General features: G+C 37.8%; 1 protein-coding gene across 1 annotated transcript in view; it reads right to left on the reverse strand.

Annotated features, from left to right (window-relative positions):
* Positions 1-2,712: 2,712 nt before the first annotated feature.
* The window catches only part of SULT6B1 (sulfotransferase family 6B member 1), a 16,535-nt gene continuing 5,086 nt past the window's right edge, over positions 2,713-14,161 (reverse strand). Inside the window, exons 3-7 of the mRNA XM_040224650.1 lie at positions 13,913-14,002; positions 11,354-11,480; positions 7,837-7,931; positions 4,969-5,125; positions 2,713-2,894 (exon numbers count right to left, since the gene is read on the reverse strand). Coding sequence (XP_040080584.1) covers positions 2,764-2,894; positions 4,969-5,125; positions 7,837-7,931; positions 11,354-11,480; positions 13,913-14,002 — 600 coding nt within the window. The 3' untranslated portion in view covers positions 2,713-2,763. The remainder of the gene's footprint in view (positions 2,895-4,968; positions 5,126-7,836; positions 7,932-11,353; positions 11,481-13,912; positions 14,003-14,161) is intronic.

Raw genomic sequence — 14,161 nt, forward strand, 5'->3', positions numbered from 1 at the left:
TATACAAGTGTCCCCCCTCCTGAACCCCCCCTCCCACCTCCCTCCCCATATCCCATCCCTCAGGGTCGCCCCAGTGCACCAGCCCTGAGCGCCCTGTCTCATACATCGTACCTGGACTGGCAAACCATTTCACATATGCTAATATACATGTTTCAATGCTATCTCTCAAATCGTCCCACCCTTGCCTTCTCCCACAGAGTCCAAAAGCCTGTTGTTTACATCTGTGTCTCTTTTGCTGTCTTGCATATAGGGTCATCACTACCATCTTTCTAAATTCCAAATATATGCATTAATATACTGTATTGGTTTTTTTTCTGACTTACTTCACTCTGTATAATACGCTCCAGTTCCACACACCTGATTAGAACTGATTCAAATGTATTCTTTTTAATGGCTGAGTAATACTCCATTGTGTATATGTACCACAGCTTTCTTATCCATTCATCTGCTGATGGACATCTAGGTTGCTTCCATGTCCTAGCTATTGTAAACAGTGCTGCGATGAATTTTGGGGTACATGTGTCTCTTTCAATTCTGATTTCCTCGGTGTGTATGCCCAGCAGTGGATGAACCTCTTTTAATTGTTCTCCCTTCCCTTTTTACTTGACATTTGCTGATGGTGGTTAATTTTATAAGATAGTCTTTAGGACAGTGTCTTAAAGTAGGGTTGTGACTAAAATGAGGACGAAATATCACAGTGGGCATACAGATTTAGGAGGTAGGATAAGCACGTTTCCATTTGAAGAAGGGAACAACTGCATTAAGTGGGAACATAGATTTGTTGTTTGCTTGAAAGATTATTGGTCGAAAGAGTGGACTGTACTATATGTTATTAAGTTTGACTTAGCTTCCATTCCAGCTCCCTCCCATGTCTCCGCATCTCCTGGATTATAATGTATGGAAGGTTAAAACCACATTTTCCAGATTACTATGGAGTTAAAATTCTCAATATAATTCAAGTCTTGCCAGTGATGGATAAACAGTGGTGCAAGACTTGGAATATAGAAGGAAGTCCCATTTTCCTGTGACAGACCAGTTGACAGGCAAGCTCAGGGGAGTTGGCAGAAGCTGGACTCATGTTCCCCTGTCAGCTCTCAAAGGGTAGAGGCCCTCTCTGGTGTCAGCAGTAGCAATAACCTGGCAGTAAGTGACCTGAACTTTGTTCTCTTTTGCGAGGGCAAGGGAGGGTGGCTCCACAACAGTGTGGAATCTTAATTCTGACACGCTGTTTCATTTGGTTTTACTTTCTTAATGATGCTGTTTTACGTTTTAAATCTTAACCTTGCCCAAAATATAAATTGTTTCCTTTTTGTGTTTTTTTGTTTCTTGCTTAATAAATCCTACTCTGTGGTCATAAAAATATTAACTTGTATTTGCTTCTAAAAACGTAGTCTTTAAATCATCTTTTGACATACAGCCTTTTAATTTGTATGGAATTAATTTTTTTGAGTGATGTGCAGTAAAGGTCTGATTTTATTTCTTCTCTATCATAAGCAATTGTCTTAGCATCAAATGTTGAAGAGTTTAGTCTGTTCCTATGATATGCAATGCCACCTCTATCATATTTGAACTTTCTTTACATTCATGGGTCAGTTTGGCCACTGTATTTTATTCTGTTTGTCTTATTTTGTTTGGTTTATTTGTCTATTCCTGCTCCAATCATATGGGCTTGGGCATTAAAACCCAAGTCTCTGTTCCTGCAGATTCCTCATTGACATCTCAAGGTCATCTCTGATTCTTATTCACTCTAGTTCTCAGTTCTCTCTTTAGTTTTGGTCTCTGTTAAGTCCACTCACTTTATTGGAAGCTGACCAGTGCCCCTGAAGGAATTTTTATGTAGCCTTTCTTGGTGTTTTGAAGGAAGAGTCTTCAGTTTACTTAATCTACCATACTGCTAGAAATAGTAGTCCTGTAATCTTTCTCAGAGCAATTTTATTTAACTTTTTATGACTCATTCTATTCTTAACTGTGTAGAACTTAGCTTTACAGTGAAACTAGCTGTAGTGTAAATATTAAGGAGATTGTTGAAAGGTTTTTTTTTTTTTTCCAGAACACTTTCTGCTTCCTCTTGTAGATTCCACATGCTTACTTGAGGCTCTGGTAGGAAAGCATCATGCCAGAATAACACAACCTCTAATCTTTAGCTTTAAAGTAAAGCTTGTATTAAGTAGAAATATGAAGTCCCTTGAGAGTGGGCCTCCATAGAGCTTTCTGAAATGACACACACAGAGTACATGAGCAGCGTGTTTTTCTTGAATCAAATTAGAATAGGATTTATTCATTTTACTTCGGGGAGAATTGGAATTACATTTCCCACAGCAGTACGTTCAGAAAGGATCAGCTCACAAGGGCTCTGATCCATAGTGAGGAAGAAAGGGATTTTTGTGAGAGGACAAAACATTGTGATCATGATCACAGGCCTTCCTGTGATCAGACAGAAAGGCCTGTCTCATCTATGCACAAACAGATTTAGGTATATCTCTGATAGTATTGGCCTATGGTCTTGTGTGAACCCAGAGCATGAAAGAAGTTAAAACTCCAGGATACATCACTAAATACAGCATCTCTTTTGGATGGCTAAACTTATCTTTCTGTAAAAAGTGAACAAACTTATGTTTGTGCTCAAAATTTTCATTTGTTTTCATTATTAAACATTGTTTATGTCTAAAATGTTTTTAATTATCATTATTGATTAGATTATTATGTAATTATTGATATTTAAATTCAGTTATTATTAAGAAAAATAAGCTGAATTGACCAGAATCAAGGCTGGCAATATGAGTTATACTTCAACTTTGTTCCCAGGGCAGTGCCAGCTAAGGACTCTTTGAATTTTTTGTCCATTTCTTGGTTCTGAGTTTCACTGAACAGGTTTTTCCAATCACCAACTTCACCTACAACACACACAAAAAAATCAGTAGACTTAGACACCTCTTAGAATATTTCACCTTGATTTTACCATTTCTCCATGCAGAGTTTCACTTTGAAATGTGAAATGGACACATGAAAAAAAATACACAGTCTTAAAAAACTAGTGTAATTTTTCTTGTAAAGTTGGCAAGATCCACTCGGGCGTCCCCATTGGTGTGGTGTGCTGTGGTAGGTGATGTACTTTTTCAGTGTCACTAAGGGGGCCCTTGACCTCAGTGACCTCCCATCCCCACCCTTCTTTTAACACCTGGGACCAAAATACCACTTTTTTAGAATCATTTTTTTCTCTCTAAAGTCTTTTAATACTTTAAATACCCACTGAGAAGATAAATTAATATTTTTTTATAGCAGCTTTTGGTTAAGTCTCCAAGTGCTGAAAATTTTGCAAAAAATTATTATTTTGCCTGAGATTGAGATATATTTTTCTTATTGATTTTAAAAGTAAAGAAGTTACTCTTTTCCTTAGATTCTTTTGATGATTTGGGTTGAAGTTGTTAAGCTCCTTGTTGCATAGCCAATGAAATGTATATTTATAAAGCAGTTTTAATGATGTGAGGAAATGCTTACATATATGAAGGGAATAAAAAAACAAAACTCTTTACAAATGTCATCAACTATATGAAACATCACAGAATAAGGCTGGAAGCAATGTGTCAAAAAGTCAAACCTGCCTCTGGTGGGAAGAATGTGGATAATTTTTAGTACTTTTTCATATCTTTCTGTACTTTCTAAATTTTCTACATGGAATAGTGTAATATTTTAAAATCACTACTTTTAGAATTTTTTTCTATTCTGAAGAGTATTTGATTAACAATATATAGAAAGGTTTTATTTTTCTCCTCTTCTTAAAGCTAATAAAATAAGGCATAAAAATCAGAGTTAAAGTTAGAAAGCAAACCAAAGCCAGATTTATATACAATGTTGTATTCACAGTGGATTTTTTAAAATGAGTCTTCGTTTCACAAAGTATAGTAGAATCAAGTAGACCTACATTTGTGTCCTGTTTCATTAATTAGCTTTGTGCGTGCATGGTAAGTTGCTTCAATCGTATCTGATTCTATGCAACCCTATTGACTGTAGCCCACCAGGCTCCTCTGTCCATGGGATTCTCCAGGCAAGAATACTGGAGTGGGTTGCCATGCCCTCTTCCAGGGGATCTTCCTGATGCAGGGATTGAATCTGAATCTCTCAGTCTCCTGCATTGGCAGTTGGGTTCTTCACCACTAGTGCACCGAGGAAGCCCAATTAGCTTTGTGACAAAGGATCAGGTAATATCTCTGAGTCTTGGTGCCCATATTATAAAATTAAGAATTTAATATGTTTTTGCTATGAAATTTAAGCCCAGCAAAGGGCCTAACACATGATTCATGCCTAATAAGTGAGAGTTGTTATATAGCTGCCTCTAAGTCACATTATACTTTAATTATATATGCAATAAAAAAGGAAACTGACAATCCTTGGGCTATATTATCATAAATTTGCATGAGAAAGTAGAATACTTTAATGAAATTTAGTAAAATCATCAGTGCCAGAGACAACTGGTTGCCTATCCAAGACTCATTTTCTCATTCTTCTTTATTAATAAAACTTTGATTTTAATTGAGTAATAACACACCCACCTTTTTAAAAAATTACATTTTCCAGCCAACAGCACCGTGAGAAGTGACCAATGAGATGTAAGCCACTGGATGAGAACTTCCCACAGAATTTCCCGCAGAGTTCTGTAGAGGGCGCTCGCTCAGCAAATGCATGTGATTCTCTTGCCACTCCATCTTTATTTTAATAAAATAACCCTTTAACTTTATTGTAATTCAGGAGCTCTAGCTGCTCTCCTTTTATCAGCAGGTGGCAAGAGAAAGGTGGGAGGAGCTTAGTACTCTAAAAGATAGCGTGGAGTTACCAGTTCCAGCTCTGATCTATGTCAGACTTCTTGTTGAGGAAGAGACAAAGAAAATCCTGCCTTCTTCAGCATGAAGTTGTTTGAATTGCCTGTTATGTGCAGACTGATGGATGGCTCAGAAATCAAGGCAGCTTTACCTTTGCGGAACAGGAAGGGGCCCACGGCACCGTGTGTTTCCTGGGACTTTGCTCGCATGGCGTGGAAGGTACTTTGTGCCGAAATAGTTTGAATCTGCTCCCCAGATGGAGAGAATCCAAAGAACTCAGCAATTCGTTTTATCCCAGTGGCCAGATTCTGAAAACAAAATTTTAGAGGATAAACTTCTTTCTATGGGAATTGTGCCCCAAGCAAAGACAGGCTTCTTAGAATGCATTTTAAGCCTAATTCTCTAACTCAGCTGTCCCTTTCTATCTCTTCAAACTTACTTTGATACTTCAGTATAAATATTTAAAATTTCCCTTCAAGATACTCCGTACTGATTTTACTTTGTAGTTTCAATTTACGACTTATTGAACTATTCAGGGTATAGATAGTGACAGTAAGCATTCATTAGTAGGGTAGAATTTTATCTAAGATGACATTCATTTTGTTAAAAAGCACCAGTATAAACCAGCTGAGGAAATTAATATATTTGTATGTGCTCATTCAAATTCTCTTTTCTTTTAAATCCTGTTTGTAGCTAATATTTAATTCTATCAAGAAAGGCTTACTTTTAGAATCATAAAAGCTAGAATGAGTCTTGGAATATATCATTTAATACCTTTGTAAGTATCATCAACCTTCTCAACAGTATCATTGACCAGTGGAGATTTAGAAATCTTCCAGAACAGTTTCTTAAACTGTATTCTACAAAACATTAATATATTTCAAGGTGCTGATAAATGTTTCATCGGGGGAAGGAGGGTTAAGGGTCGCAGTCAAATAAATGTGGAAGCTTTGGATTAGTAAAGGTAAGGTTTTGTTTGTTTGTAGAATCTGTCAATCTTTAATATGCTAGCATGCAATCTGAATTTCCCAAAGAAGCAGGCTATATACTACAGCAGTCCCCAAATCAAATTGCACAGGCAACCTCCTACCAACTGCAAGAAAGAATGATTAACGTGTGGGACAACACTAACATCCATGAATCACCAGTTTTTTAGGAACATTCTAGATGAGAAGGGGAAAAGACTATATTAGTATGTTCTTTGATGTTTTATATATATATATATATATACCATAAACAGAAGGGATGAATTCAATTACACTTTTTTTTTTTTTTAAATAAGAATGTCAGGAGAAACTAGTGTTAAAGACCCAATTCAGTTAGAGAGCATTTGAGTCTCTTCTCCTTTAACATGCTTTCTTCCCTGGAGCTCCAGGACTCTGGTTTCCCTCCTATGTCATTAGCTACTCCTTAGTCGCCTTTGCTGATTCCTCCCTTTTTATTCAAACTTTTCATGTTGGAGGGCTGCAAGCCTCAGTTCTTGGTCAACTTCTCTGTCCATATGCTTACATATTAGATACGTAATCTCATGACTTTAAATGTCATTTGTGGGCCAGATTTACATCTGTAGCTCAGAACTCTTTCTGCATTTGAGACTTCAGTACCCACTGCCTACTTGGCCTCTCCATTTGGATGACTGATAAACATCTTAGCCTTCTGAGGTTTAAAACCAGATCCCTGGTCTTCCCCACAATCCTGCTTCACCTGCTGCCGTCTCCTACTCCCATGGTGACAGCTCAATCCTCCCAGTTGGTTGAACCAATAATACTGGGGTCTCATTTGACTTCTGTTTTGCTCTCACTACTCTTTCCCTCATCTAGTCCAGCAGCAAATCCTATTGGCTTTTCCTTCAACATAAGTTCAGAATTCATCCACTTCTCTTCCCCTCCATGGCCCCTCCAGGTCTGAGCCACCGCTCTTCCTTGCATTGCCTAGACTAGAGCAATAACCTCCTCATGGGTTTCCCTGGGTTCTCTTTCCTTCTCTTTAAAATAGTCTCACACACCAGACAGAATGACCCTGTTAAAAACACGTCGGTTCCTGCCACTCTTCTGCTCGAAATCCTACAGTGACTTCCCATCTCACTTGGAGTGAAAGCAGAGTGCCTCAGCCACCTGCCACTCCATCTCCCACTCCAGTCCACCCCCTTACGCCTGTCCTCATCGTTTAGTCCCTTCCGGTCCATCCCTACAGCCAACCACATCTGCTCCTTCCCATAATCCTTCCAGGAGCGCTCCTACCTCAGGGCCTTTGCTCCAGTCTGCTCTGCCTGGAAAGCTCTTACTCTGGTTACCTACTTGGCTCACTCCCTCATCTGCCTCCGATCTTGGTTCATGTCACATGCCTTCCATGAGGTTTCCACTGTCCATCCTATTTCATGCTGAGATTTGTCCAGTATCCCAACACCCCCACCCTTGAGGATTTCTAGTTTTCCTTAATCAGCTGTGCTGTTCTTCATTCTCACATATTATATACATTTAAAATTTTTATTGTATTTATTGTTTATCATTCTGTCTCCTCACTTTCTCCAGCTAGAATGTAAGCTTCTCCCACGTAGTGAACTTTAGTCTGTTCACTGATAAATTACAAAGGCCTAAAACAATGCTGAACTCACTAAATATTTGTGAAGAAGCAGTTTTTAAAAATAACATTATATGAAAAAAATAATAAAAATAACATTATATGGAAAAGTTAATTCAAAGCTAAAAGCATATTCAGTTAAACCTCAATAGAGACCTATCATTTCTGCCATTCCTAATTTGGACTATCTATCACAGAGGGGAAAAAAAGCAGTCACTGTTAGTAGTAAGTTCCTAAGAATTATTTTATTTCTATTAAATAAACAATCTAAACACATATGCATTGTTTATTTTTTTCCCCTAGCACTGTACCACATATATGGAATATTTTTTAAAATTGAGTATAATATTTGTTCATGCAATCAGTCATTATAAATAAATGTTCTATGTTGTCATTTATAGTAAATCTTGCTATAGAATACCAATAATCATAATCTCACCTCTCTCAGGTCTTCATATAATATGAACATAACATTTTCATCATCAAGATGTTTGTTCCAATTAATTGCAAAATCAAAATAGCTTCCCCAGGAAACTAAAAATACAGGGAAAAAATGACTTCTTAAGAACTTTTAAATAATTGAGGTTAAAATGATAGAATGATAGAATGAGGATAAAATGGTTAATGTGTGCCCTAAAATATAAACTACATGTATGTGTGTATGATCAAACAAGACTATAAGATTACAAATCCCTGCTCCAAAAGAACTGACATAAATCAGTCCTAATGTCAGATTTTCTCATTTTCTTATTTTCAGGAATAGTAGCACAACTAAGCAAGTTGTAAAAATGTACAAAAATGTACAAATTTTCATGAACATTTAGGTGAATGAAGTAATTCAAAATAGTGAATGATACATGAAAACCAACAGATATAATGTCAGAAAGAAATGATGAGACATGTTATCTAGACTAGCATTGTCCAATAGAAATGTCATGCAAACCACATCTGTAACTTTAAGTTTTCTAGTAGCCATGTTAAAAAAAGGAAAAAGAAGCAGGTGAAATTAATTTGAATAGTTTAATTTATTTAACCCACAGATCCCAAACTGTTATCATTTCAGCATGTAATCCGCTTAAATAATTATTAGTGAAACATTGCCGTTATTCTTTTTTTTTTTAATTCTAAGTCTACAAAAGCTTGTGGGTGTTTTACACTTATAAAGAACATCAATTTGATTAAGTTTTTTGCCAAAAATACTTGATGTGTATTTAGACTTCATGAAACTTACAGTTGAAAAAACAGATTCACACACTCATACCAAACTTACTTAAAAGTTTCCAGCAACTGAATTGACTGTCTTAAAATATAAATTTAAATTAAAATAAAATTTAAAATTTAGCTCTTCACTTGGACTGGTCACATTTCAAATGCTCAACTTCCACATGTGGCTAGGGGCCACCGTATTGAACAGTGCAGATCTAGACAGCTGTGTGCCTTTGAGAAACTCCCTAAACCTCCTTGTACCTTAGTTTCCTCATCTGTAAAATGGGGTTGTTGTGAATTTTAAGTGAATTAACACGTGTCAGATGCTTAAAACAGTGCCTGATTAATAATACCCACTCAAATATTAGCCAATATTAACATTATTAGTAATAATAATATTGTCATAATTATTATCATGATTTGAGCCAGGCAGTTTCTATATGTTTTGTTGTACAAAATACTGTAAATTTCCTGCCCCAAATATAGTACACTCCCTTGTTGCAAACCAAACCCTGATTAGTTGGGTCTAAGCTAGTCAGAGAGTTCTGTTTCTTACTTTCTGCCTCCCTTTGGACTCTCGTCACATGAAGTAGTCCTAGCCAGCAATCAGGAGTCTGCTGGAAGGTTTCTAGAACAATTATTCCTGTCACAGTGACCCTTCTTCGTGATCTGAAGGTGATGCTCAGAGGGACAGTGGACAACTTGAGAAAATGTTGCAAAAAGCATGACAGAGGGGCCCAGGGAACCTCAGAGCTGCTGACCCACCATTACTGGTCTCCTGGGTCAGTTGCTATCTCCAGATTTCTTAGTTAAGTGAAGAAAATAAAACCTGATCTGTTTATGCCACTGTGGTGGGGATTTCTGCTTTTCTAAATGTTTTATTGACACGCATACATTTCATCTTTCGCTTTTTAAAGCAATCCAGTATGATAGGTACAATTTTATACCCATGTTATTGATGGAGAATTAGAAACCCAGAGGAGCTAAGTAACCATTTTAAGGCTGCACGATAAGTTATGTGTTATTGACATCTTTTAATGTTAGTTTGACCCCAGAGCTATTGCAACCAAACAAAATACAATACCGTGTTAACTCTCATAGGTCAGGTATTCTTATTTTCTCTTTACAACTAAGGAAATCAAAGTTTAGAGTCTTTCTCTGCCTCTATTTTCTTCTTTGTAACATGGTGATAGTAATAGTATTATCCTCATTTGGTTATTATGAAAATTAAAATACTGTGTGTTAGGAGCAGCATGCCAGCATGCCTGGCATGTGGTAAGTGCTCAATAAATGGTAGCTAGTTTACTCTATCTAGTGTTAATTACTAACACATAATAATAAGTGATGAAGCCCAAGCCAGGCCTTCTCATTCTACATCCTGTATGTTTTCAGTACATTCAGCTGCCTCTCTCTGTAAGTTGACCTTAACAAGTTTACAAGGCAGAAAATCCATCCAAGTTATTAATATCAGTGCCACTTATCATTGTTAATCAAACGATTCGACTAAAAGGATCAGCAACAAAGATTCCCTAAACCAGATTGTCCCAATCATGATGAGTTTCTCTACCACTGAATGTTCTCTTGTGTTGTATCAATGGAGTATAACGTTTTAGATTTGCTTAACTGCCTCCATCTGGTCTAAGTGAGTAGTTACTAAACAAGCCAAATCTTTCCTATCAGTGCTTCATAAGCACCTTCTGTACACTTTCTTTTTCTCTCCTGCACCCCAATCCCAAGACTTAATCTTTGCTAAGGACTCAGTACTGTACCCAGTGTCTATTCATACGGGATAGTGTTGCATTGCTGTGCTGATCCCCTTTAAACGTGGTCCTTTTAGAGGGACTCGGTAGCAACTCTAAGGTCATCTGGCATTAATTCTTCCTTGTACTCAACAGAGCCACTCACTACTAAAAAGAGACATTTATTCACCTCTGGCCACTATACCCACGGAAGTAGAGTTGCTGCCACATACAAGTAACTGAGACTGTTGGCAAGTGATTTAAATTTTTTATAGTTAGTACTGCCTTATTCATAGTTGGTATGGTCTTAAATGAGATATGTGTATATAATACCTAGCTTGGTAGCCGGAGCATTTGTAGGCACTTATGAAATTATGGTTATCAGTAACCAGAGGTAAAACCTTCAACATGATCTAACAAAACCTTACTTGGTTTCTGGCAAACAAGTATTGTAGGTGTGGCAGCTCATTGTTATGGTTTTCTTCTTTTTTGGCTTTTATCATTGTGCTATACAGAGACTTGTGGGAAGTGAATTTGAAATGCTTTTTGTACATGTCTATTACAGGCCTTTTTGTCCCATGTCTGTTCTATGGCTATTTAACATTCATCCTCAACATATTGAATTGTCCAAATTATTTTTAAAAACAGTAATGTATTGTTTGATGCCCAGAAAGCTTTATTTAAAAGTAACATTGTGGTTCCTAGATCTGCCTTAATTTATTTTTTCTTTCTTTTTTAAAGTTATTAATTTTTTAAATTGAAGTATAGTTGATTTACAATGTTGTGTTAGTTTCTGGTATGCAGTGTAGTAATTCAGTTGTATATATATTCACAAATATGTAGTCTTTTTCATATTCTTTTTTGTTGTAGGTTGTTGCAATATATTGAATGTAGTTCCCTGTTCTATACAGTAGGTCCTTGTTTCTTTCTTTATCCTAAAACACATTTGAATTTTTGTATTTCTGTGATCATCTGTTGAAGTAAGAAGGATTCTTTTACCAACAGCCATACCTTGTCCTTTCATGAACTGCCTGAAGAAGTCATCCCAAGACCCATAGCTTGGAATATCAGGAACATCATTGTGGAAATGGAAAAAAGATACTGCTGTGTCTTTAGGGTTTCGAAATAGCACCAATATCTGGAGAGAGAAAATAAAGTTATCTAGGTTTAGGCGTTGAACTTTGGAAAACTGAAAGTATGAGCATTGTGTCCTATTGTATACTACCTGATTTTGTTGAGGTAGAAAGAAAGAAAGAAACTGAGGAACAGGAGCTGGCAGATAAGGGAGCCTGGGGGAAAAGGGGGAAAGAAAGAAGAAAAAGAAGATTGATATTGTAACATTGAATTTTTGCTAACAAACTGAGACAGTAAAATGTCATATGTAGACCATGTGAAAAGGAATGAAGAGCAGGCTCACAAGAGCATGGTCTGAAAAGTCAGACCACCCCAAAAGTAAGAATAACAAAATAATGTTAAGGACAACAAAAATAATGTTTAGAGTTTCATGGGAGAAGATCAAAGAAGGGCAGGTTGGAGGTGTGATGGGTGATGTGGAGGAAACAGAACCTCTGAATTTCAGTGTTATGTCGGCCTTCTCTGATGAGGGACAAATTCATTTTTCTGAATGAAAAGTGTGAAATAAATGTTGTAAAGAGCAAACTGGAACCCAAGAAAAACCACTAAATTGCAGACCACTTGGCCACTCCAAGTGGGTTTAGGCCCTCTGGCCAGATTTCCCTTTAAAGAACTGAGAATGTTGTGGAATACATTATATAACTGAGCACTGTCAGTGACCATGGCGGAACTGCAGACAGCATTCAAGAGGTTCGGAGGACCAGAAACAGGCAGGTAGCATTTCCCTTTCGGAAAGAGGAAAGTGTGCCTCCTGCAAAGTACAAAATGACCTCCATTTTGGAGATGTTTTGGGAATTGACTAAATAGATAGATGACTTGTGACCACATAAAAGAGCAAGTAATAACCACCAGGGGGCAACACGGGTTCTCTAAGAAAAAGTCATTTCTAATGGCAGTTTTTTCTTGGACATAGTTCTTAAATTAGCAGATTTGTTGCTTATGACTTCCTCTGCAAATGCAAGAAGCCGTGTCGGCAGCAGAAATATTTAAGCACATAAAACTGATGCAACTGCTGCTGCTGCTAAGTTGCTTCAGTCGTGTCCGCCTCTGTGCGACCCCATAGACGGCAGCCTACCAGGCTCCCCCGTCCCTGGATTCTCCAGGCAAGAACACTGGAGTGGGTTGCCATTTCCTTCTCCAATGCCTGAAAGTGAAAAGTGAGAGTGAAGTCGCTCAGTCGTGTCCGACTCTTAGCGACCCCATGGACTGCAGCCTACCAGGCTCCTCCATCCATGGGATTTTCCAGACAAGAGTACTGGAGCGGGGTGCCGTTGCCTTCTCCAAAGGAGGCTGAAAACGTAAAACTGCCCAGAGATTTGTAATAAAACTGTCCTGACTAGACCATCATCAACATTTTAATGAGGATTTCAGGTTAAGATATAGAAGCTCTATTTATCAAATTTGTAGATGGCATGAAAGTGAGAGGGAGTCTGGATTCCAGAACACCTCCTCAATCTAAAGATGTGAACTGACGGTAGTAGGGTACAACTGAATAGAGATGAATGTGCTAGTCTATGTCTTTGTTGAGACCTAAAACTCTGCCCCTAATCCAAATTCAGCAGATTCTTGTCACTTGAGGGTCTTATATTTGGGGCTCTGATTACCACTCAGGAATCTCTCTGGCTCATAGCAATTTAAAATTTTGCAAAGACATAAGTTAGCATGGTGAAGGCCAGCAGGCTGGAGTGTATGGATAAAATCTCAGTATCAACTTCTTACCTTAACTGTCGTTCGTCTTTTGCCCTGCTTTCTTGTGAAAGTAAAGCTTTGTTCAAAAGGCTGCTTGCTCCAAATCCAAATACATTACTTTAGCTCTGTGTCTTATGGACTAATTAAGGGGGAAAAAATAATCACTGAGGTTTGTGATTCTACTGAACTGCATTAAACTGGGAAAATTATGGATTAAAGCGGTATTTCCAATTTGGGAGATTCTCAGTATAAAGAAACACTATTTTACAGAGCCATCCACACCTGGCAGAGGGGACAGAGGAGTCCCTTGTAATGGGAGATGTGAGTAGTCCAGACAGCCACTTGGTGGGATTCAAATACCTAATGGGAGTTAGGGGCTTCCCCAGTGGCTCGGTCGGTAAAGGATCCGTCTGCAATACAGAAGACCCGGGTTTGATCCCTGGGTTGGGAAGATCCCCTGGAGAAGGAAATAGCAACCCACTCCAATATTCCTGCCTGGAAAATCCCATGGACAGTGGAGCCTGGCGGGCTACTTTATGCATATTTTTACATCCTGGCTGAAAATACGTTTCATTTGAGTGCAACTATAGCCAATATATCTGAAGAAAAAACAACAAAAGAAACACCAAACTGCACACTTTATTCATTAAAATTCTGTGATGAGTAGCAAACTCATCTTATACCTCAGAAAGCCAATATCTATACATGAAGAACTTCACATTGAAATACCAGTAGAGGGAGACTCACCTTGGCTTTGTTCTGGAAGATGGATCCAGGTAATTTGTCATAATGGAGATGAGTTGCCAAAATCCTTGGTGATGGAAACTGTTTCATTCTCTTGAAAATATAAACAATAAGGTTAAAGCTTGTGTGTGTGTGTGTGTGTGTGTGTGGTGTGTGGGTGTGGGTGTGTATGTGTGGTATGTGTGGTGTGTGTGTGTGTGTGGTATGTGTGGTGTGTGGGTGTGTGTGTGGTGTGTGTGTGTGTGTGTGTGT

Source organism: Oryx dammah, unplaced genomic scaffold (assembly GCF_014754425.2).
Source record: "Oryx dammah isolate SB20612 unplaced genomic scaffold, SCBI_Odam_1.1 HiC_scaffold_25, whole genome shotgun sequence".
Classification (NCBI taxonomy): domain Eukaryota; kingdom Metazoa; phylum Chordata; class Mammalia; order Artiodactyla; family Bovidae; genus Oryx; species Oryx dammah.